The following is a 25,174-nucleotide window of genomic DNA, read 5'->3' as shown; positions in this document are numbered from 1 at the left end:
ACCACCAGATCAAATAACGAGGTACTTAGCCAAAAAATTTTACATCACAAAACATTCGTACGTGACCAAAAACGGTTACATCAAGTTCCATAAGGAAATGAACTTCTTTGAATAAAGCTCAGCAGAGAGAAATTTGACAACTTGGTACATATCCTCTCTTAGCGGATTCGGTTTTTCTTCTCCAATGGAAAACTTCTCACTTCTTATTTTTTTGATGTGTTCTCTCGGAGTCCCCATAACTGATCAGATCCTGGTCGTAAATACTAAAGATAGTGAGTGAACCAGAGAGCTCAATCCTCAAACTATGGCCAGTCTTCGTCTTGGTGATGATATTAAAAGATACTAGGAGGTTAGCAGTAGGTGGAAAGCTCTGAGTGACTCGCATTCATACATATACATAAAAAGTCGTGCGAGAAGTTGCACTTGCACAACCTAAGAAAACTTACAGGCGAAGAAATGGTTCTGTGCACAAATCTACAAGGAAAAAAATAAAAATAAAAAAAAGGGTTAAATGCAAAAGTTTCCCCTAAAGTTTATTGGCAATGATAAAAACTTCCCTTATTTCATTTATCAAAAATCTCTTATTTATTTTTGAAAATTTCAACAAATACCTCCCTTCGTGAATGACCAAGACGGAAAACGTTAAACAGATTTTTTTCAAAATACTTATTTTACCCTTTTACGAACACTATTCGTCTTCTTCCTCACGATGCACGTACACCGATCATCGAATACACGCCAGACGAAAATAGAAAAAAGGTATCGGGCATTTTAAAATCTCAAAGGAGAGGTCTGAGCTCCTATAGTCGAGTTCATTCTTCCTGCTCCTTTCTTGTATATATTTTCATTCGAAGAACACTAGCCTTCTACTCTCTCAAACTGTCTGTCTATCTGTCTCTTCGATGGAGGCTCGACTCAAGATGCGGATTTCTCGCATGTTTCGTTCTTCATTTGGATCTTGTAAGCCTCGAAACATATCGGATGTTATCGAAAGGCCGATTTTCGTAGCTCAAAACCGCCGAGACTTCCATCTGCTTGAGCCATCGTCTCCTAAGGTTCGAATTTTTCCATCTATGTGCAGACCCAGATGGTCGGAAACAATGGAGGTGGCGTGGAACGAGACTGTCGCAATCGCTCCAAAGGAGGTGTTACAGAGGTCGAAGGTATCGGAACATGGCCCATGTTTCGTGTCGGGTGATATGGGAGGAAGAACATGTCCTCCTGCGTCACCCATTTTGCCTCTGAATTCGTTCTACAGTTTTGAGGAATTTTATTAGAAGACTAAACTTGTAATTTACAATTTATCATGTAATTTACAATTTACCAGTTTTCCTTTTTTTTTCTCTTTTTCTTTTTTGCTTCTTCATTTGCTACTCTTTGTAATATTTACGAAATCAATGAAATAGAATTATCTCTCCCTTCAAATTGCGATATGGTATCAGAGCTTCATAAATTTTCTGCTACAGCGTTTTCCGGGGTCGCCATTGTCACAGACGCATTCAAAGATAGGCTCTCTGTTTTTTTTTTTTTTTTTTTTTTTTTTTCCTGCGTTTCTTTGGGAAATCGTCCTCTCGTTTGTTCTTTCTGATCTCGACAAGATTGTTGCTCGCTAAGCCTCGTCTGCATCAACGCCAATCTTGTAGGATTTCTTGCAAACGTCGGTTCGGGAACTAGGTCGAAGAGACATTGTTGCTTGCTCCTCTTTCTTGCTTCTTTGTGGTGTTCGACGAAATAGGAGTATCTCGTTGTTCTTTTCCCAACGGCACTGAACTGAGAAGGATTCGCTGGCAGAAATATTATCCTAGGGTACAGAACGGCATTCTTGACGTATCCCTGCTTCACTGATGATCGCCGGATGAAGTTATTAGTTCTTTCTCTTTGGGTCTTCTCCAAGATCTGGTTTCTACATCACAGTCTTTCTGCGGCACTAAACAACAGGTTCAGACAGATCTAGTTCTTAAGGGAGTTCTGTTTCACAATCTCGTCGGGTAAGATTATTGACTTGATAATGCTGGCTCTTCTTAAGATCTGTTCCATCGATCTATTTTCTTTCTAATCTCTTATACAACAAAGAATACGTTGATCTGTTCCATTGGTTCTGTTTTTTTATTTTTTTGTTTCCATTCTTTGTCTTTGAATGGAGATTCGGACGGCTTTCAACCACATCGATTGGGGTTTGCAGCAGTAGGGCTTTGCAGATCGAAAAATCTGTTATTGGTTTCTTCCTCTTGCTGCTACCGGTGCTGTTGAGCAAGCTGAAACATGAATTCGTCAAGAACGTCCTCCATACTATGCAATACTGATTGAATAAAAGAATAGTTTGAACATCTGAGAAGGGCTCCCCATTACTGTCCGCTTCTGAAGTTCTATTGAACGACTGGAAATATTATCCTTGCTTGTTCTGTTTGTAGGCGTCCCTTCGGTCTTTCGCTTCTGAAGTTCTACTGAACGACTGGAAATATTATCGTTGCTTGTTCTGTTTGTAGGCGTCCTTACAGTCTTCCGCTTGCATACGCTTTTCTGCTGTAATCAACATGGCAAACAATGAAATTTGTCCTATTGTGCAACAGCAAGTTGCAATTACAGCAAAGCCTGAAGATACACCATCAAATCCGTTTACCTTCATCCGAATGAGAATCCATCCCTGGTGTTAGTTTCACCAGTTTTATCAGTGCCGAACTTTCATTTATAGTTCAGATCCATGTGAATGGCTTTACTCTCAAAGAATAAGCTTGGTTTTGTTGATGGAAGGATACTAATTCCTTCGAAAGATTATCCTACTTATCCAGCCTGACAAAGATGCAACACGATGGTATATTCATGGTTAGTTCGTTCCTTATGACCTTCAATTGCTAAAAGTATTTTGTGGTTAGACAATGCTGTGAATATTTGGAAGGACTTGCATGATAGATTTTCTCAACGAGATGCTATAAGAATCTCAGAACTGCAAGAAGAGATTTATAACTTTTGACAAAACTAACCTTACACACAATTAAAGATTCTGTGGCATGAATATGTTACTCTTAGACTTGTTCCAGTTTGCACTTGTGATCCCCAATGTTCTTGTCAAGCACTCAAAGATGTTAAGAAAGCTTATCAGAATGATTATTCTATCAGATTCGTGAAAGGCCTCAATGATAATTTCGCAACAGTAAGGTCACAAATCTTCTTGATGGATCATTTGCACAATATTGACAAATTGTTTTCTTTAGTGCTTCAACATGAAAGACAGTTCAATAATCCTGTGATTAAACTTAAAAAACCAGCTTCTGTGTTCTTAACCCAAGGACAATTATCTAATTAAATCGAAGACCATTTGTTCCACCAAATTCACAGCAATCTCTGAGATCTTTTTCCTCTTCTAACTCTGGTTCAGGAACCACGAATTCAAGAAGGTCCTATGCTAATATAGGATCCAAGCCAATCTGTAGCTGTTGTAACACTCCAGGACATACAATTGAAACTTGCTATAAAAAGCACGGATATCTAATTGGCTATAGAGGAGAAAAAGGCAGATTTGGTTCAAAAGTTGTGCATGCCAATCAAGTTTCTTATAACAATGAATTAGCAGACGAAGGTACAGATGTTGCGGATTCTTCAATTCCTAATTATGCATCTAGAGGTCATAATGAATTCACTTCAGCCAATAATGTGGCCATCTCTCCAATTACTCAGGACCAATACAATCAGCTTATGAGTCTACTTCAGCAAGTCAACCTTGCTCCTAGTTCTGCATTAGCATCTTTCTCCACACCTCAGGTCAATCAGCTAACATCAACCTTTACTCCAATTGCTAATGAGTCAGGTAAATTCATTATTTCATGCACCATTAATGATAATGAGTTTCATCAAATACACTGGATTCTTGATAGCGGTGCCACTGATCATATAACCAATAGCTTATCCAATTTTTCAACTATACACCTGTCACAAATACACATGTCATTTTACCCAATAATCAAAAAGTTTCAGTTTCTTACTTAGGAACTTTTATATTCTCTTCCAATTTTGTACTTCATAATGTTCTTTATATACCTCATTTCTCTTTCAATCTTATATTTACTAGCAAGCTTATTGATTCATATCCTTATTGTCTCATTTTTCAACATAATCTTTGTATCCTCTAAGATCATCAACACTGGAAGATGATTGGATTAGCTAAGAAGGTCAATGGCCTGTACAAACTTATCCTACTTTTTGTTTCTTGTAATTCTTCCATTACTTGTAATTATGTTTCTGTTCCTTTTTGTAATAAGCCTAATGCAATTGATATATGGCATTTTAGGATGGGGCATTTGTCTAATCCTCGATTGAAACTTTTGATAGCGTCGGATCATTCTATAACACTATCATCTTCAAATTACTGTTCTATATGTCATTATGCCAAACAAAGAAAACTTTCATTCCCCATCAGTCAGTCCACTTCTGCCAACTGTTTTGGTTTGATTCACATTGATACATGGGGTCCATTTTCTATTTTATGGACATTAATATTTTTTTACAATAGTTGATGACAAGAGTAGATTTACATGGATATACCTTATAAAAACTAAATCTGAAGCTAGACAACATATTTAAAACTTTTGTTTTTTTATTGAAACTCAGTTTTCTACAAAAGTAAAGTGTATCAAATCTAATAATGCTATGGAATTTAACATACCTGATTTTTATACTTCAAGAGGTATTGTTCATCAAACTACATGTGTGTATACACCTCAACAAAATTCTATTGTTGAGAGAAAACACTAGTATATTTTGAATGTTGCCAGAGCTCTCAAGTTTCAATCACAACTTCTCCTTTCATTCTGATCTAACTGTATTTCTCATGCAGTCTATCAAATAAATAGAACTCCTTCCCCAATCATTTCAAACAAAACTCCATTTCAACTTCTTTATCATGTTGCTCCTTCATTTGATCATTTTAAAGTTTTTGGATGCCTTTGCTTTGCTTCTACACTTGATATAAATAGAACTAAGTTTGATACTAGAGTCGATCCCTGTGTATTTCTTAGCTATCCTTCTACCACTAAAGGTTTTCGTTTGTATAATTTCATAACTAAAAAGGTCATTGTCTCAAGAGATGTTCATTTCTATGAACATTCGTTTCCTTTTCATTCTAATAAATTCTCAATAGATAATTCGGACTTCGTTCTTCCCAAAGAATATGCAGTTCTTTTAGCAAAACCCTCTCCACCTTCTTTCACATCTTCATCTAATCAATCACCACCACTTACCACTTCAGATAATACCACTATTGATCAAACCCCTTTTACTAATGTTTCACCAGATCCCATACAAAGTACACATTTTGAAACCCGACCTAGAAGATCATCCAGGCCTCATACAGTTCCTTCATATCTTGATCAATATCACTGTCAAATACCAAATCTTAAAGTCAATTCTGTTTTCAAAACCTCCAATCCTCACCCCATATCTTCTACCTATTCCATTCACAAATTATCTTCTTTTCATAGGATCTTTGCTACTCAAATCTCCCAAACTAAAGATCCTATAACCTATAATGAGGCTATAAAATCACAATGCTGGAAGGATGCAATGGAACTTGAGATCAAAGCATTATAGCAAAATAATACTTGGGTTTAACCGATTTACCTATAAAAAAACAACCTATAGGATGCAAATGGGTTTTTAAAACCAAGTATCATGCAAATGGCAGCATTGAAAGATACAAGGCAGGATTAGTTGCCAAGGGCTATACTCAACAGAATGGCATTGATTATCTTGATACTTTTTCTTCAGTTGCAAAAATAACAACTATTAGATGTTTACTTGTTGTTGTAACTATTAAAGATTGACATTTGCAGCAACTGGATATTAACAATGCCTTTTTGCATGGTGACTTACATGAAGAAGTTTACATGACTCTTCCCCCAGGTTTTGAAACTTCTGACCCTTCAAAAGTGTGCAGATTAACTAAGTCACTCTATGGTCTCAAGCAAGCAAGTAAACAATGGAATCGAAAACTCACTGGTGCCTTGTTGTCTCAAGGATTCACTCAGGCAATTTCTGATACTTCTCTGTTCACAAGACAAGTTGGTTCTCATTTTATAGCCTTGTTAATTTATGTCGATGATGTCATTTTGGCAAGTGACAACATTGAATTGATAAATGAGGTCAAAAGGTTCTTACATGATACTTTCAAAATTAAAGATATCGGCCAACTCAAGTTCTTTCTTGGCCTAAAAGTTGTCAGATCCACGGTTGGCATTAATCTCAACCAAAGGAACTATGTGATTGATCTCTTGGAGGAAACATGTTTTATAAACAACAAGCCAGTATCTACTCCTATGATTACCTCTCAAAGGCTTGATAAAGATATTGGTACTCCTCTAACAGATGTTACTTCTTACAGAAAATTGGTTGGCAAATTAATTTATTTATGTAGCACAAGGCCAGACATTTGTTTTGCTGTCCAACATCTTTCTCAGTTTTTTGACTGCCCTACAGACCTTCATATGCAAGCCGTACATAGAATTCTTCGATACTTAAAAACTAGTCCTGGACAAGGAGTGTTCTTCTCTGCTTCATCATCTCTACAGTTGAAAGCCTTCTCAGATTCAGATTGGGCTTCATGCCCTGATACCAAGAGATCTATCACTGACCATTGTTTTTTTTGGGGAGATAGTCTCATATCTTGGAAATCCAAGAAACAATAAATTGTTTCCAAATCTTCCTTTGAAGCTGAGTATCGTGTCCTTGTTGTTGTTACATGTGAAGTTTAATGGCTTACTTATTTATTAAAAGATTTGAAGATCCCTCAAGTTGCTCATGCTCTTGGTTTTTGTGACAATTGATCAGCTATTCACATTGCTCATAATCCTGTTTTTTATGAGTGTACAAAACATATTGACATAGATTGCCACATTGTAAGGAAAAAATTGCAAGCCGGTTTGATCCACCTGATGCCAGTAACTTCTGAAGACCAATTAGTTAACTGTTTCACTAAGCCCTTGCCACCTCACTCGTTCAATAGCTCAATCTGCAAGCTGGACATTCAAAACTTGTATGCTCCAGCTTGAGGGGGGCTATTAGAAGACTAAACTTATAATATTTACGAAATCAATGAAAGAGAATTATCTCTCCCTCCAAATTGCAATAAATTTCAACCAAAGGAGAGAAAGAAAAGGCTGAAGGAGACTAGGAAGACCCACATGAAGTACAAGAAGAAAGAGAGTTTCTACCATCTCAAATCCTTGTCTGCAGAAACTAATGGTGGTGGGTGGTTCAGCAGTGAAGACGAACTAGACGACGAGACAGAGACGTTTTTCTCATCGAGGAGCTTCTCTTCTGATTCCTCGGAGTCTCGTCACCTAAACAAGAAGAGTTCTCGCCGGAGATCAGAAACCAGAGCTGAACAGAGAAGAATTCCGATATGGGATGCTGTACGTTTTCCACTAGGGGGAAAGTGCAGGAAAGTTTCGCAGTAGTGAAGCGCTCCAGCGATCCTTACAGTGATTTCAGGACATCAATGGTGGAGATGATCATCGAAAAGCAGATATTTGCAGCCAAGGACCTCGAGCAGCTTCTGAATTGCTTTCTGTCGTTGAACTCCATTCATCATCACAAAGTGATCGTCGAGGTCTTCTCAGAGATATGGGAAGCTCGGTTCTCTAACTTGTCTTGGAGAAATCTGCTATTTCTTCTTGTTATATTTAGATATCTGAGAAAGTAGCTAGCTTTTTTTCGTTTTTGCTGTTAACTCTTGAAACTATAACTGTTATTTACTATGTTAATGGTACTCTTTCTGGTTTTTCCTCTCAAACCTTTGGGTTCTTCTTCTTACTTCATTTTCATTGTTTGTTTATTTCCTTTCTGTTCCTCCTACGATCTAATGGGGATCAGTTAAAGAAAAAAAAAGACAAGGCAGGCGAGAAGCTAACAAGAGGGAGAATAATACATGAAGATGCCTAGCAGAACAAATATAACAAAACAAAAGTGGAGATATCGGTGGACGCTTGGCCGCATCGGGTATTACCATTTTTCAGTTGGCCATGAAAGCAAAGCTGCGAAGAAGAAGGCGGGTTACGAGGGACGGGACCAGGAGGGAGAAGATCAAGCTGAATAGGCGGATCGGTAGAATCCTTTCTCTCCTCCACCATTTCATCTGCATCCCTTAAAGCATAAACCCGTTCATCAGCTTCTAGTTCTTGTCCTCTCTACTGTTAACAATCCCAACACCTAAGCCCATGCAAAACCCTAGACCTTTGGCGCTAACCTTATGACTCTTGTCCTCAAAAGCGAAGGCGTTGGAGGTGTCTCCCAATCTCAAACCCAACTCCATATCTCTCTCGTACAGACCAAGAAGAAACCCTCCGCCACCCTTCTTCATCTGTTAGTTATTTCAGTACTCATTTTACAAAAGTGCAAAATGGGTATTTGGAAAAAAATATGCATAGGTAAATGTTTTCATTCTGGGGAGGTTTTTATCAATTTTTTTAAAAGTTTATGGGAGGTTTTTGATGAAATGAAACTATATGAAAGGTTTTTATGATTGTCAGAAACTTCAAGGGAGATTTTTGTATTTTATACATTAAAAAAACTCAAAAAACAAAGCTTTGCTTTGGTACCATTTGAATGTAAAGACTGGGCAAATTTCTTAAATTATCCTTATAATTTAGTTAATTGACTAATTTTACCTTTATTGTCTATATTGTCTTAAAATACTCTTATTATTTCTTTGGGATAATTGTCTTAAACCTCCCCTTCAGTTAATTCATCATCTGTCATAAATAGTTCACATGTGACTTCATGTGACTCATATTTTTTCAAAATCCCTAAAATGCTCTTTTGTTACTAGACCTGTTCATGGGCCGGGTGGCCCGGCCTGGCCCCCGGACGGGCTTGAACAGGTATATAGGCCTGCGGGCTTAACCTCGGGCCAAAAAGCCCGGCCCGCAATAAATTCGAGTCGGGCTCGGGACTTGCCAAAATAGCCCGGTCCGACCTATAAATAAACCTAAAAACCCTAATTGAATACCCCTCTTTTTTTCACCCATTTCCCTTCTTTTTCCAACTGAATTCTTCTTCTCCACATCCTCTTTCCCTTCTTTATATATATTTTTTAATATAAATAAATTTTGAATTTATATATTTTTTTAATATAAATAAATTCTGATTTATATTGATTATTGAATAGGAAAATTTTCTAATTTTTTTATTAGGTCGGGCTTCGGGCTTGGGCTTCGAGCTTTTTATCAGGACTAGTCTCGGGCCCATGTTGTAGGCCCATTGGTTGGGTCGGGCTCGGGTTCGGGCCTAACATATTTCTGTTAATGAAGAGTAAAAACCCGGCCCGACCCATGAACAGGTCTATTTGTCACATAAAAGAATTCAAACATTTGAAAGCCTTTGAAAAAAATAAACCTCTACATCGACTTTCTCTGAACTAGGCTTTTTGTTGAGATTTTGGAAGGCTTGTTTGCACTTAAAATGACCTTTGACAAATATGGAGAAGGGCAGCTCGTAAGTGTTGACAGTTGCATTTCAGATTTAAGTCTATCCAGCTCCAAGGGCCCTGCACTTGAAGCTTGAGATCCCAAGCTAGTATTCTTCTGAGATAAAGCTTCTAAATCCTTCGAATAGGAATAACAATCTCCTGCATCTTTTGATTTGCATGTTTTATTTTGAGATCATGACAACCACTTCAACCCCATCATTAGCGTTCCTCTCTGTGACGGTTTTGTCGGTGTTCAGAGTAGCGTTTGCATTAACGTCCATGGAAAACCACTCACTGAAAACCAATATCACTAGAAGCTCGTTTGCAGGTCTACACCTTGCTAGGTAGCAATCAAATTCATGTATCACTACTAGTTTTTCCTGTAACGATACGAACACCAGCTTGCTATATTAAGAATTTTTAGCAATTTAAATTCAAATTTATTCAAATATCTTCCTGGCCTTCTAGGGTTAGTTTCTTTGTTCAATCGTTAAATGGGAATCCTTCAATTTGATTGGATTGAATTCGATTCGAATCGAATCGATCCAATTCAGCTCAGCTCCATTCCCAATCGAGAAGATACTTGTAGGGGTTGGAGTCGTCTCATTTTGTTTACGATTATGAGCTTTCAACCCCATCATAATCGAGGTGGTAATTGGGCGAGTTGAGTTGGGTTCTGTTTGGGTAGAATTTAAACCCATTCCATCTAATCTACCAACTCATTAATAATCCAATTAGATAGAATTAAATAAGTTGGGTTCAATCCAAATCCACCAGAAAATTACACAAAAATAATGAAAATTATACAAAAATAATCGAAATTGCATGAAATATATTAGAAATTAAACAAAAATACAAAAATGCATAAAAGTATTAGAAATTACAAAAAAAAAATTGAAAAAAAAAGAAAATTACAAAAAAAACTGAAATTGCATAATTATATAATAAGAATTATAGAAAAACAGAGAAAATGAAGAAAAATAACAGAATTTACAAAAAAAAAAACAAAGAAAACTAGAAATTGCAGAGAAAAAGAACAGAAATTCGAGAATGATATTAAAAATCATAGAAAAACATAGAGTGAAGAAAAATAATAGAAATTATAGACAATATAAATAGCTACTAGAAAAATCACAAAAAGTTGTAGGAAACCCACGTTGAGCGAAATGCCTGTCATTGTATATAAGGATACTTGTCATTTGGATATCTAGCAAGCAATAACAGTAGCCCCATTGCACACACGCCTTAATACTATTGATTCCAGATTCCAATGAACCTCTTCCCTAAAAAAACAGTTGAGAGGAGGCAATCCAAGAAAAAACCCTAACTCAAATGATGGTTTCTCTTCCTCCAACAATCTATCTTTTTCTAAACCATACTATTGTCATTAGATTAGGGTTCTAGCCCAAAGAGAGAGAGATTAGTAGAGGAGGAGACATGTCGCCCTCAAATCTCAAATATGTAGAGGAGGAGACTTATGTTCTCGGATCTGGAAGTTGTAAAAAAGGAGACATGTTGCCCTCAGATTTCAAAGTTGTAGAGGAGGAGACTTGCCATTCGTGGAGGAAGAGAAATTTGTCGAGATTTCTCTCTAAGATATAAAAAAAAATGATGAAAAACTATAATTCTTAATTGATGGATGTCCCTTGGACACACATGACCCAACCCATTTAAAATTTCGTTCTTGGGTTAACCCACCCGCTAAGAACCCAGTATTAAAAAATATGACCCAACCCGCTGATAAATGGGTGGGATGGGCGGGTTGGGTTAAAAATTGTCACCCCTAGCCAAGAGTGGGTTCAGATAGCATCCATTACGCCAATATCCATAAGACCCTTCTCTCCAATCTTCCATGTTATGCCAACCATGGTCACGGGTGAGATTTCCTTTAAATTGGGGTGATGGGTTTTTGTAGCAAATTAGGTTTGTGCTCCGAGCTCTTAGACTTTGTGCAAGTACTCTTAGTATATATTTGACATCTATGCTACTGATGTGTGGGTTGGAAGCACGCTTTCTCAGAAAACAGTGTCTTTTTTTGTTTGAAAACATTGCTGCTAGGTAGGATGTTTTTTGGAGCAACAATAACGTTTTCTATTTGGTACCAATGCTACAGGAAATGTTTTCAGCACTGGTACCTATTATCCAGTGCCACATCATGTCCCTGTCACTACCACCTCATGTCCCTATTGGCAGCAATGAGCTGCAGCTCCAAGAAACAACAAATTCAGCGTTGCTCCAAGCCATGCCTTTCAGATTTCCAAGGCATGGCTTGGAGCACCGCTTTTATGACGTGGCGCTAATGTGTCGCCATTTTTTGGAGCAACGATATCGATGCCAAACATATACTTTGTATGTTTGGCATCGATGCTGCAGGTACAGCACCGTTTTCTCACAAAACAGTGTTGTTGTTGTGTGGGTTGGAAGCACAGTTTTCTCAGAAAATGGTTTTTTTTTTTAGGGAACGTTGCTACCATGTAGGATATGGAAAAATAGTTCCAAACAAACAGACATTTCTTGGAGCACTATTTTTTCTGACGTGGCACTGATGTCTTACCATTTTTTGGTGCAATGACATCGATGCCAAACACACACTTAAACGGCTTAGTTTTGAATTCTAATTATGGTGATCGGTCATGTGCAACTCTGAGAATTTTGCACAATGATTTCTCCCATTGTTCCAAGGCTTCTAGTGTCTTCTCCCATATTTTGGTGCAGTTCGTTAGAAGTGTCTTTCGTGTTTCATGTGCTTCAAAAACCGTCTGAAACCGATCTTTGTTTATCACTTACACCGCAATGACTGAAGCAACAATATGTCTGCTTTTCATAAAAAAAAAAAAAAAGAGAAAAGAAAAAAAGAACCTTGTTCCCTTGTTCCTTTGGGTTTTATTTAGAAAATTTGATAAATAATGGAGGGTAAATCCGATATTTTTTTTCATTACGATTTAACAATTGCGACAATTGTAAGAAATAGTAAGGGTACTTTAAGACAATACTGAAATGATAGAGGAATAATTAATCAATTTCCTAACGTTAGGGGTAGTTTAAGAAATTTGCACTTTTTTTGTAAGAACAGCTCATGTGTACGGAACATGAGGTGTTCATTGGTCATTGGTCATAAGAATTCGACGAATCTTCTACTTTTGAATTAAAAAGGGAAATTCCTTTGCACCATACAATTTCCGATTCAATCAAGACTCGTTAGATGATAAAAAATCGTTGATTTGGTCAAAAGCCATTCGACCTGGTGATCAGTTTGTGGGTTGTATACTCAATGCATCTTCAATTGGGGTTTTTCTAGGTAACATTTTGACATCTATGCATCTCAAGGCATCATAACCCCTTTTTACCTCAAATTGCAATTTTTAATATTTAAAAAAAATAAAATTGAATTAAAAATATAAATTAAATATAAAAATAATACATATAACATATCTAAAACATATTTATATATTATTTATTGCTAATATATATCTGTGTGTGGCATAGTCTAAACCAACCAACCAGTCAATTGAACCCATGGCCCATGACCTAGGGGCAAAAATGATTCAGCCTCCAATCGGTTTTTAAAACATTGCTTCCCTTATTGCAATTGTGTCACCTCCGTGATACTTTTGTCAAGAGTTAAAAAATATCTAAAACCCACTTTGAAGGGATTTCATTCGAACTCTTTCCTATTTCCTGTTCTTTTTCTATTGAGCCCTAACCCAGAAACATCCCACCAGCGATCTTATTGTACACTGGTGATGCAGCGCGATCTGACTACTCTCTGTTGGAGGATGATCTGGATTTCAATCGAGCAACGAGCTAGGTGAATCTCCTTGCCCTGAGTTTAAAATCCTGTTCAGCAGTTCGAACAAAATACTGGCCTGGAAGAGGTGGTACTTTTTTGTCCGGAACCCCGAGCGGTGGCCCTTCCTGACTCATTGGCGAGTGGCCATTAAACACTCTGGGGTGAGGCTAGATGCGGAGACCAGAGTAGTCGTTAACTCTTGGAGGGACCTCGGCCTGGAGATGAGAGATATCTTGGACGAGAAGAAGCTTGTGCGAGCTGGGCTGAGCCCTCCTGGTATGCTTCCACCTCGGTGCTCATATTCTTTTCTATTTTGAATTTACTTCAGTTCGCGACTAACCTTTTTCTTTTTTCTCTTGCAATATCCATGCCGAAGGTCGATGCAGAGAACCTTCTAAGGAGCTTTTAGAGGGGGAAAACGAGGAAGGCCTCAAAGAAGTCTCGCCCGGAGACCGGTCCTTCTGCCCCCGTCCCGCCCGAGGTCACTGTGCCAGAGCCGATCTCAGCCGAGCTTCCAGAGGAGGAGGTCCGTCCCCAGCCTCCTATCGTGGACCTAGTTGAAGACCAAGATGAAGGAGCTCCGCCTTACGAGCCGGAGAGCGCTTCTGGGCCCGACCCTCAACTCTCGAAGCATAGTATAATGACCCCTTGGCTCGGGCTCTTCAAAAGTAAGGACGTCATATTTCCCGCTGAAGTCGTGGAGTGGGCTGACATGCCCACAAGCCAGCTCGGAGGTCAAGCTGCCAGTTATTGTATGGTGGTGAGTACTAAGTACTTTACCTTTATACTTCATTCAAGGTGCTTACATCTGCTTTCTTTTTGCCAGGTGAACTCTGCCATTCGCTCGTTGGTCTACCGGTCCGAGATCTGCCTGAAGCGAGCTCAGGAAGCCAAGGAGAACGCTTGGAAACTTTATCGCGAGCTGAACTTAGCTCGGGGTGAGGTTCTCCAACACGAGAACAAGAACCTCGATGCGATGATCAAAGAGCGCACCGAGATCTTCGAGACCGTCATTCAAGAGGCATGAGCTGAGGAGAGAAAGTGCGCCATCGAAGGCTTCAAAGAGTCTCCGGAGTTCCACAATCTCCATGTCGAGTATGGATCAAGCTCTTATCGGTTTGGCTTCAAGCTATGCAAATGGATGATGTGGCAAAAGTTTCTCGAACTGAACCTCGGAGTTGTCTCCATGTCTAACCTCACTCCTGAGATGAAGAAGGCGGCCAACAAAGAACCCAACTCTTCCAAAGAGGAAACCGACGATGAAGTCCCCAAGGCATGCTTGTCAGGTCGAAAGGACGCAGATGAGGACCACATGGAGACTGACTTGCCTGGCAGTTCGGACACATGATTCTTGCCTCTTTTCTTGGACCTTTATGATGTACACTCCGAGCCTCCGAGCTCGATTCATAGTGATAATTTCTTCTTTCTCTTTTGTACTCAAAGTTTCACATTAATGAAATACAAGTATTTTGCAATCTTTGTGAAATTTTTCTAAGTGTAAATAACTCACAAACCAGTGAACTAAACCAAAAATAGGAGTGGATTTTTTCTAAGTATTGGTTACCCTAAACTGTCGAGCTAATGAGCTGGACCACGAATAGGGATAACTTTGCATCATTGTGTGCGTCGATCCATAGTAGGAATAGATTTTTTTCTAAGTGTTGGTTACCCCGAACTGTCGAGCTAACGAGTTGTCCGCAGAGGTGGGCGAACACTGTAGGATATATACCCGACCTATCTGCACACGAGCTACTCGCTTAGGTGTTGGTTATCCCTTGGTGCTGAGCCATCAGGCTTGGCTTCAAATGGGATCAACCTGTTGTTATATGCCAAGGTGGGCTAGACATAGCATGGTTTGTACCCGAACTATCTATGCCTTAGGCGTGAAAACTGGTCTACCTATGCCAAAAAGGCCACTAGAACTTGTCTACCTATGCCGAAGAGGCAACTAGGACTTGTCCGCCCATGCTAAAGAGGCAACTGGGGCTTATTGACCTATGCCGAGGAGGCAACTAGGACTTATTGTGGTGTCGATGTCTTATGTCAACTCGGAATCATGGCCCTTGGGCTTCTAGGAGTGATTTGCTGTCCTCTCTACAGTTTGGTGATCCTTCTTGACCAATTCAGTGGTCACAATTTGTACCTTCATAGGTTGCCAATGTTCCATGCTCAAGGTACTTTCTTCCCTTCCAAAGTCTTGATCTCATACGTACCTTCCCCAAACACCCGTCTTACTCGGTACAGACCTTCCCAATTCGGTCTGAGCTTACCAACACCAGGCTCAGGTACCATAACCTTTCGAAGAATTAGGTCGCCAATGCGGAAGTGTCGCATTCTGACCCGGGCATTATAGTACCGAGCTACTCTCTGTTGGTAAGCTACAGTCCAGATGTAAGCCAGGTCTCGTACCTCCTCTTCCATGTCTAGGTTGGTGCGGAGCTCACCATCATTCATCTCCTCGTCATAAGCCTCTAAGCGTAGTGTAGGCACTTCGATTTCTGCTAGGATCACCGCTTCGGTGCCGTAAGTGAGGTTGAAAGGAATCTCACCTTTGGCAGTCTTAATGGTAGTCCGATAGGCCCAAAGGACACTAGGCAGTTTGTCTACCCACAACCCCTTGGCTCGAGCTAAGCGAGCTTTCAGTTTGCGAACTATGGCTCTGTTAGTGACTTTCGCTTGCCCGTTCACCTGGGGGTGTGCCATCGAGGTGAAATTTTGTTGAATTCCCATTTCGGCACACCAATTCTAAAACTCAATATCCTCGAATTGCTTCCCATTATCGGAGATGAGTACCTGAGGTAGCCCGAAGCGAGATACCATGTTCTTCCAAAAGAAATTTTGTATGTTGCAGGCTGTGATTGTTGCCAAAGGTACAACTTCCACCTACTTCGTAAAGTAGTCTACTGCTACGACCAGAAACCTCCTCTATCCTGTCACTAGCGGGAATGGGCCAAAGATGTTGATTCTCCACTGCACGAAGGGCCATGGGCTAGTGAGGTATTTTAGATCGGCAGCAGGTTGGTGGTGGATGTTGGCGTGCCTCTAACACTTGTCACACTTCTTGATGAGCTCGAGTGCATCTACCTTCATCGTGGGCCAATAGTAGCCTTGCCGCAACACCTTCTGTGCGAGAGCCCTGCCCCCCAAGTGTTTGCCACACAAGCCTTCATGGGTGTCACGGAGTACGTACTCGGCCTCTAAGGGTCTCAAGCAACGCAAGTAGGGGAGCGTGAAGGACCTTCTGTACAGTTGTCCATCTATAAGGACGTACTTAGCTAACTGGCGCTCTACCCTTCGGACCACATTGCATTCTGCAGGTAGGGTCCCGTGAAGCAGGTAACTCACGAGTGGGTCGATCTAGCTCGGTTCCACTTGTGCTACAGGAGCGACCTCTCCTGCCCCTCCGGGAATGGTAGGCCGAGGTAAGTCCTCTATATACACGATCTACATGGTATTACTGCTTGTGCTGGCTAATTGGGATAAGGCGTCGGCTTCAGCATTCTCGGACCTCAGAATCTGTCTAATGAAGTAGGAAATGAAGGCGCGCAGGATCTCTCTCACTTTGGCCAAGTAAGCAGCCATAGTGGGGTCGCGGGCTTCATACTCACCGGTGACTTGGTTGACCACAAGTTGTGAGTCGCTGCATATGATGAGGTTCTTTGCCTTCATTTCCCTTGCTAGGGTTATCCCAGCGACCGATGCTTCGTACTCTACTTCGTTGTTTGATGTTGCGAACCCGAACCGGAGTGCGTATTCCAACTTCACCTCGCTTGAGTCGTATAGAATCATTCCTGCACCACTTGCTTGCTGGTTGACACGAGGTCGGTTCTAATTCTGCTGGGCTCCTGGGTGCTAAAGTGGAATCGGCTATTGGTTCTACGACAGTGGAGGGGAACTCTCTGTTGGTACTAGGAATTGTTGAATTTGTTGCATCTAGACCTGAATTGCCCAGACGCACTGCACCAGGTTGTTGAACTGGGACGGCCCGACTCCAGGGGGAACCATAGAAGGTGCAGAAAAGGTTGTGCCTACCACTGGGGGAAGTGGGGCATTCACCTGTGTGGTGTTCGGTGGCATGGTTAGCGTTGGAACCCTAGGGAGTTGGGGTTGTCCCCTGGAGACATTCATCTCGCTGCTTTGTCTAGCGTGACTGGAAGATGTCATTGATGTAGAAGTAAGGTTGATAGTTGTAAGGAAGAGGGATGACTTTTTCGGTCGTTTCCCACAGACTGCACCAATTGATGCAGCGCGATCTAACTACTCTTTGCTAGAGGATGATCTGGCTTCCAATCGAGCAGCGAGCTAGGTGAATCTGCAAAGCAATGGATCAGAAAACCCGGGGTGGCTAACCTGGCGAGGTTGCTCTAATGCTTAAGTTAGTGTACTGTGGTGCGAGCTGAATGCTTTGAGAATTCGAGAGTTGGAGAGCTAGAGAGTTGAGAAATCACGCGTGCCTTTTGTCATTGGGGTTGGTGCCTTTATATAGTTGAGCTCTTGTGGGTTTTGCGGATCGGTTCCGGGATCTTTGTCCTGAGGGGATCCGTTTCCGCTTTAATTGGGGAGTAACGTATCAATTAATACAGTTTATCAATTCCACCCGATCCTGAGGGGATCCGTTTCCGCGTGATCCTGTGAGTTTTGGAGTCTAGGGAGAAACTTCCAAAGTCGTTATGTGGCGGTTCGGGTGGGTAGCCCCGAGCTGATACTTCGGTTCTTTAGTTCCGAACTGGATTGAATACCAAGGTGCCCCGACGCCGAGGTGACTCTGTGTCGAGGCGACTCTAGGCCGAAGTGACTTTATACCAAGGTGGCTCTATGCGTTAGTGACTTTATATTGAGGTGACTGAACACCCGTGCTCAAACTTTGCAAATTAGGTTTGCTAGGCTGAGCTGTCATCCCTTAGTCAGGTCATGTTAACGTATCCCCTTCTCGCTAGGTCGCGCCAAATCATCATTCATCAACTCGCATTCGTGGATGCAAAATCCATCGGTAGTGGGTCAGATGTGCTCCTCTAAGATGTTATCGTCACACGGGTCGTGATCTTCATTCCCGGAAGCCACGTATCAGCCGTGAAATCCAAACTTTGCCAAACGGTCATTGCCCCTGCATTTTCTGTCTGCTAGACATCACGAGCATCGGAGTCCGTTATCTTCATCCAGTCCTCCAAAGTCAATCTCAATGTCGCCGAAGGCAGGTTCTTGACTGGTCCCTCCCTGTTTGCAACCCAAACATATGTTCAAATGGGTATCGTGGCGTACCACATACCGATATAGTAGTTTGATCTGCCATTGCTGCTGAAAAATCCAAGCTCCAATGTTCGATTTCTGCTCAAAATGGTTGAATTTCCGGAGACTATTATTACATATTCCATCTCTAACGTTTTGCTCTTGTTGGAGGTAGCAACCCTTTCATTTGCAAAATCCACGGTTTGAGCGACGTCGTCTAGTCTTGAAAGGTTTTGATCCTTTCCAGCAACCATCCACCAAATTAAGCTAGCGAAACTTCGAAGCCGCAATAGAGATTGATTCTTTCCCGATACTTACCTTGTACTTCAGGCCGAGAGTCAATTTAATATTTGAAAGTATCCGACGTTAAATTATCGTCAATTAGAAGATAAAATGTCCTAAATACACCCAGTTATATCGAATAATATATGAATTACCGAATAAAATTATTAAAATATCCCCATTATCCATTTCGACCACTTAAGTGAGAACCACTGCTCACGCTTAGATTCCGAAACTCAGCTACCTCACGTTGGTGGTGTCAAGCGAATGCGCTGCTGGAAAAGTTGATTTCGACGATCGAACACGATGCTGACAAGTTGAAGTCGATCCAGAACCGTTGCCAGAGAAGATGATTCCTATTGCCCATCGCTAGAACATTATTGCGCCCACTTTTTTACTCAGCAGTTGCCGGAGAAGTCGACTTGTTGGCAGTGTCAGAAGAGACAATCAGGGTATGTTTATTTGCTATTATTTTCTATCATTTTCTATGCATTTTTTAACATCGACTTCTCCTTGATTTCTCTACAAGTGAGTTACTAAGATTTTAATTCAATATTTTTTAGGGTTTTGATTTTTTTAGTGTTTTTCATTGCTTTAGTTGTAGACACGAGCCGATCGCTCGTAAGGCCATTGATCTCATTGATAACCTCTGTCATTCTGATCATCCCTCTATTTCTGGCAATTTCAATACTCGGATTACTGAACGCCTTTTTTCTTTTGCTTTGTCTTGGAGCCGTCAATAGGTCTACCCGGTAAGGTTCTTCACTTCTTTTAGTAATTTTTGTTTTCATTCTGGTTAGATATCGAGTTCTTTACTTCTCCTCCATCCAGATTCGAACTTGAATTTCAAAGTCTCCTAATTTTGATCTTCTTTGTTCTTCTTATTCAAGTTTTTCTGGACAAATTCGAAGTGTTTTGCTTCATCTTGATTGGATTTTTCTATTAAATTGGAGAAAATTTTGGCAAGCACATAGATCTGCGTTTTCAATCTCTGCTAGTTTCAGAAATGCAGGGTCACTTCAATCCAAATTTCTTAAGAACAAGATGAAGAAAGAATTTCCGCCTCCAATCTTCTGAAATTTCGTAATCTGTCATTTTGGTGAAAAAAAATCCACTTTCACTTTGTGTGCTCTTTTCACATACAACTGTTCGCCGAAACATTTTTAGATCTTCTTTGCCGTATGAAATGGTTCAGATCAGAGAACCATCTTTCTTCGTCGTATAAAATGTTTCAGATCTGAAATCTGTGTGTGGTTCTGGAATGGAGTCCGTATAAAAACTCCCATCAGATCTATGCGCGGCTCTAGAGATTTTGGGGGAGTTGGGGGAGAAGCTTACCACCTTTCTTCGCCATGCTCGGAGTGAAGAGGAAGGCTGGAGTTGAATGAACTCTCCTCTCCTCTTTGTTCGTTCAACCATAACGAAGATAAAAGGGGATTAGGAAAATAAGAGGATAAAGGGTAAAATGGTCTATATATTTTCATAAAGGGTAATTTTGGTATTTCAAATTTTTTAACCCACACTTAATATCACGTAAGTCTTCTAACTGATGATAATTTAATGCCGAATACTAAATTATTGCAAACGGAAAAAATTCGGATACTTGATTATAGCGATTTAAAATTTAAATACTAAATTTAAACTCGACCTAAAGTAGAGAGTACCTATCGCAATTTCCCTTATATAATCCTCAATCTTTGTAAAGAAGTATACGTTTCACCGACCCGGAGAAAATCTCATCTTTATCCTTAGTTCGAGGTTACGTTGAATCATCAGACCATTCGACTAAAGAACTTGATGATGCAACCTGGATTGTCAATGACCATTAAAACGCATAGAAGAGCGGCAATAAACACATTGGAAGAAACGATTGTCAATGACATCTGAGCCATTTTCAACCGTTCTTCTTAGTTCGGCGCAGAGCATTTTTTTGTTGCCAACAACCAATAGATTCAGAGATGGAAGGGGAATACTAAATGAAATGAACTAATGAAATAAAAACAATAATAATACTAGAAAAGATTCAAATAAGAGAAGATGAGAGTGTGCCATGATGGAGAATTAGGGAGAGCACTCGGTGTAAATTTATGAGTCCTTTGTGGGCATTTCTTTTCGTTTTGAATTTCCCTTAACTGAACCGTAGAATTTCTGATTTTCACGGCGTTCCTTTTATGCCCAATTCAACCAATGAAATTTAAAAGGCTGACGTGATCGTTTTTGGTTCATGCTTCCCGCGGACCCACGAGTTCACATGATGCTAAATCTTTTATTAATTTCACACTACACGCATCACACCACCAAAAAGCTAAACTTTTCCTTGCAACTTCTGGATCGCTTTTGATTCTTAGCTTTTTATCAGCGACGATGGCCTCATGAGATCACTCATACACAGCAAGTTGCTCAACATGGAATTAATTATTAGATCCTGTTTGGCATCAATTCTAAAATTTTTCATCCTTGGAATCAATCCAAAAAGAATGAATTCTAGATTTTCTTAATTCTAGGAATCAAATGTAAGTGTTTGGCAAAGAACTTTGATTCTTGTTTCCAAGAATCAAAATGGCTTTTGATGGTGCGTGATCCGGTCGGTTCTAGCTATAAACGATCTTGTCTCTGACTGGAGCAACAGGGGGCATGAATCGGAGAAGAAAGTGGGGGATCTCTGGGGAGGAACCCGGTGAGATTGCTTCGAAGCTCAAGTTAGTACTCTCTCAAGGGCAAGATAAAACCAGATGGCGCAAAGTTCATATACCTTGTTCTTGGGGGTAGGGAGCCTTTTATAACCACTCCCCGCACTCACTCCTAAGCTTCTGTCAGGTCGGGTATGATTATCTCTACGCTCCTACCAGTTTGGGTGTCATCACCTCTACTGGGGCAGAACCGCCACTGCTCTCTTTGTCGGAGCCGTCTCTGTAATTGGAGATGGCGGTGGTAGGTGACTGTTGATATGCGGTTGTCAAACGTCAGATCCCAAGTCAGTCAGGTGCGCCACCCCTAGATACGGACTCCTTCGGTGTCAGGCATGGTACGGTTGTTCAGTTCGGCGTCCTGGAGGCAAAGTGCTGAAGTGGTGAGCGAAGTGGTCTTGAGTTCGGATAGAGGTGTGTCTCGAACTGCCATGGGGCGGGCCAGTTCGGGTTGTTGCCCTTTGTGTTCGTAAGGCTCGGGGCCTAAGGGAGAGCTCGGGCTCCTTGTGGGGAGTTCGGGCTCCTTGTAGGGAGTTCGAACCGCTGGTTCCTCCTTTCGGAGCTTGTGTCTTGGGCGTGCTGTTGTGTCGAGCTGTTGCCTTTGCAACATGTTGAGTGATTATGAGTTCGGGCCAAATCTTCCTTCATCAATTGCCCCCCGCTCCTCGCGCTAAGGGACTTGCCCTAGCGCGGGGAGTTCGCGAGGTGGTGGGTGGATTTGTCTCTTACTTCGGATTGGTTTTGACAGATAGCGCGAAGTGCACGTTGTTAGGATTTTTTTGGGTTTCTCGAGCGCCAAAAAGACAGGAAACGCGCCAATCTGTCTATAAATGCTGACAGACGTGACGGTGCGCATTTCTTTCAAAATTCAAAAAGCGCGCTGCTGGGAGACGTGACAGCGGGCATCTTTTCAAATTTGAAAAAATGTGATGTTGTTGCCTTTAATGCGAGGAGACGTGCGCTAGCGTTCTTTCAGTTTCAGAAAGACGTGCGGCCAGTCATGTCTCAGTCTTAGTAGACGTGCGGCCAGTCACATCTCGGTCTCTAGAGACGTGTGGTCAACGCGACTGTGGGCCGTTGGATTGGCTTTGATCTGAGCCGTCGATTCTCGGTTACTGTGGGTATAAATAGTGGGGGACCCCAGTCGTTGTCATTATCCTACGTTTTGCTTCTTGAGCTCGCATCCAAGTTTCAGCTCACGTTCAAGCCTTTAGCTCGCGTTCACGTTCACGTTCCCGTAATCCGTTTGTTTTTTTTTTTCGGGTCAATTTTTCCTGCAATCCTTATTCTCCTTCTGATGTCTAGCTCGAATAGCTTAGATAGTTCTTCAGGGGGGTCAGATGCAGGTTCTACGAACCGAGTTGCATCCCCCGACAGTCCTAGTGAACCTGAGGTAGAACTCAAGGAAGAGTTCGAACCCGTAGGCCGAGTTGCCTCGGGTAGTTTGGCGTCCTTCTCTCATCGAGGTCGGACGTTAGACAAGTTTGGGCCCTCGACCATGACGCTCGAGGGGCTTCGCTCCCTTATTACCCAGTTCAACTTACCTAGGGAGTACACCTACTTCATACCCTCGGGCAGTTTCCCTTGGGAACACGGTCCTGATGAGATCGTGATATTCCGGGAGCAGCTCGTTGCGGAGTTGCGCCTACCTTTCCACCCTCTCATTGTCGAGGTTATGAACCACTTCAGCATTACTGTTGGCCAGCTTCACCTGAACTCCATTCGTAACTTGGTGGGGACAATCTCCCTATTTTGTGAATAGGTTTTGCCTTTAGACCTAGAGATCTTCTCCTCTATATTAATGCTTAAGAAGCAAGCGAGTCCCCTTCTCGGGCGTAGGCGGGCGTATTACCTGTCTCTACGCCCGGGTTTTAAGCTTCTACACGAACTTCCCAACAAGGTCCCAGCGTGGAAACGGGACTACTTCGGGGTGCGAAGTGCATTGGGGTGGCCGTTCCAAACCGGATGGGAGATGGCTGCCCCTGACGCCGGTGTTACGCTTGATAAGGAGACGGCGAAGGGCCTCTGGCAATGGGCATGACTTGGGCTAAAATGTCACCATTATCTGGCGGAGGTCAAGTTCATTGAGGTCGGTCTGAGTTCGGGTAGGTTCCTTACTCAGAGGTTTGTCTTTTGTTTTGCTCTGTTCTTTCATTTTTTTTGATGCCGAGATCTTTTTGCAGGTGTGATGAACTCAGAGAAGACTCGTGGTGGGCACCTATTTCACGGAATGAAGAGGAGGAAGCGAGTCGCCAAACGAACTCATGCCGAGCTGCCCTGAGATGTGAAGCCCGAGGTACTAGACTACCCATCAGTGGATCCGCTCAGGGAGCCCGAGATGGCCCCTACAGTATATGAAGCGGCAGGGGCCCCTTATGCCGAAGCTACTTACACGGGGGCTCCCGCTTATTCTGAGCTTGCTTATACGCGAGCTGGGCCCTCAAGCTTGGGAGCCCAAGGTGAGTTTAAGAGCGTGTTGTCGTCGAACCACACTCTTCAAAAGAGTAGGGAGGCCATCTATCCTGAGGAGGTCGCGGCATGGACCAAGCTCCCTTTGAACCAAGTAGCTTGTCGTGCTGCCACTCATGCCATGGTGGTAAGTCAAATTTCTTGCCGGGCTCTTTGCTTTTATCTTTATTGTTGTCATTCTTTTGATCATTTGTTCTTTCCTTTTGGCAGGTGAATTCTTCTATCCATGCCTTGGTGGCCCAAGTGGAAAGGAGCTCAAGGCAGGCGCGAGTTGCCGAAGAGGCTTTTCGTGCTGCCGATGCAGCTTCTCGAACTGCTGAGGTGGCTTCTCATGCTGCACAGGCCAGGCAGGCAAGGTCTCAGAGAGATGTCGAGGACATGGGAGTTGTAATGAAGCACATGGCGGACCTGAGGCTAGGTTTGCAGCATCAGGTTGAATACCTTCAAGAGGATATTAGGGAGAGGACACAGATCTTTTCTCAAGGCATTGAGGATGCCAAGAAAAAGGTCGTCGATGAATACATTCCCTCGTCACGCTTTGATGACCTGATGGTGGACTCGTACATAAGGGGCTTTAAACTGAGCCGGTGGATGATCTGGAATACGTACCCCGAGCCCGATATTAGTGTCATATCCACTTCGCGCATTACTCAGGAGATGGCTGACGCCGCTGACGGTGAGTCGGATTCTGAGGGCGAGGTAGGACCTTCGGGTATCGTTGAAGTGCCTTCTGATGATGAAGAAGTACCTTCGGGCCTGTGAAATGTATTTTTTTTTGAAATGTACACAAAGTATTTTGCAATGGAATGATTTTCTTTTGATTAAGTGTTGGTCGCTTTTTCCTCCAAACTGGTCGTATTGCCGAACTGACCATATGTCGATGCCCTTATTAGTTCATTGTTGGCACTTTGCCTGAGCTTTTAGTTTGCATCTTTTGCCTTTGCTTGTCCATGCCGAGGTCCTTGTTAGTTCAGCATCCTAGCCCTTTGGCTCTGGTAGTGACTTAATCCACTTCGCTTGGTGATCTATAGGTAGTATCGTCTCAAGTTAACGACGTTCCAAGCTCGGGGTACTTGTTTGCCTTCTAAAGTTTTGAGATCGTATGCCCCCCAAGCATTCTCTTTACTCGGTAGGGCCCTTCCCAATTCGGTCCAAGTTTGCCCACACCGGACTCGGGTGCCATGATCTTACGGAGAACCAGGTCGTCGACGTGGAAGTTTCACTTTTTTACTCTGGCATTGTAGTACCGAGCTACCTTTTGCT

General features: G+C 41.8%; 2 protein-coding genes across 4 annotated transcripts; both read left to right on the top strand.

The window, feature by feature from the left end:
* Positions 1 to 641: 641 nt before the first annotated feature.
* Positions 642 to 7,693, top strand: LOC148862382 (transcription repressor OFP8-like). The gene is made up of 3 exons (XM_088981413.1): positions 642 to 1,257; positions 7,093 to 7,344; positions 7,380 to 7,693. The coding sequence occupies exons 1-3, from the start codon at positions 903 to 905 to the stop codon at positions 7,691 to 7,693; spliced, it is 921 nt and encodes a 306-aa protein (XP_088837539.1). The 5' UTR covers positions 642 to 902.
* An 11,249-nt stretch (positions 7,694 to 18,942) lies between these two features.
* LOC148862381 (uncharacterized) lies at positions 18,943 to 24,800 on the top strand. Of its 3 annotated transcripts, none has more exons than XM_088977806.1 (3): positions 18,943 to 19,207; positions 23,626 to 24,038; positions 24,122 to 24,800. In XM_088977806.1, exons 2-3 carry the CDS (start codon positions 23,781 to 23,783, stop codon positions 24,671 to 24,673), a joined length of 810 nt encoding a protein of 269 aa, XP_088833932.1. In that variant the 5' UTR covers positions 18,943 to 19,207; positions 23,626 to 23,780; the 3' UTR covers positions 24,674 to 24,800. The 3 variants fall into 3 exon arrangements, 1 of the variants encoding a protein (XP_088833932.1); XR_016109824.1 differs by lacking the exons at positions 23,626 to 24,038; positions 24,122 to 24,800 and adding exons at positions 19,354 to 19,507; positions 19,646 to 19,724 and having other exon boundaries at positions 18,944 to 19,207; XR_016109825.1 differs by lacking the exons at positions 23,626 to 24,038; positions 24,122 to 24,800 and adding exons at positions 19,354 to 19,507; positions 19,760 to 19,982 and having other exon boundaries at positions 18,952 to 19,207.
* The last annotated feature ends 374 nt before the right edge of the window (positions 24,801 to 25,174 follow it).

Source organism: Nelumbo lutea, chromosome 3 (genome assembly GCF_056320005.1).
Source record: "Nelumbo lutea isolate HS-2025 chromosome 3, American lotus-T2T, whole genome shotgun sequence".
Classification (NCBI taxonomy): Eukaryota; Viridiplantae; Streptophyta; class Magnoliopsida; order Proteales; family Nelumbonaceae; genus Nelumbo; species Nelumbo lutea.
Note: the sequence above shows the minus strand (reverse complement) of the source record. Positions and strands in the feature narration are given on the sequence as shown.

Coding starts and splice junctions, on each gene's coding strand:
- LOC148862381 (XM_088977806.1), top strand. CDS start 23,781: ATGGCCCCTACAGTATATGAAGCGGCAGGGGCCCCTTATGCCGAAGCT. Junction 24,039..24,121: donor CTGCCACTCATGCCATGGTG/GTAAGTCAAATT, acceptor TCCTTTTGGCAG/GTGAATTCTTCTATCCATGC.
- LOC148862382 (XM_088981413.1), top strand. CDS start 903: ATGGAGGCTCGACTCAAGATGCGGATTTCTCGCATGTTTCGTTCTTCA. Junction 1,258..7,092: donor GCCTCTGAATTCGTTCTACA/GTTTTGAGGAAT, acceptor TCAATGAAAGAG/AATTATCTCTCCCTCCAAAT. Junction 7,345..7,379: donor TCGTCACCTAAACAAGAAGA/GTTCTCGCCGGA, acceptor AGAGCTGAACAG/AGAAGAATTCCGATATGGGA.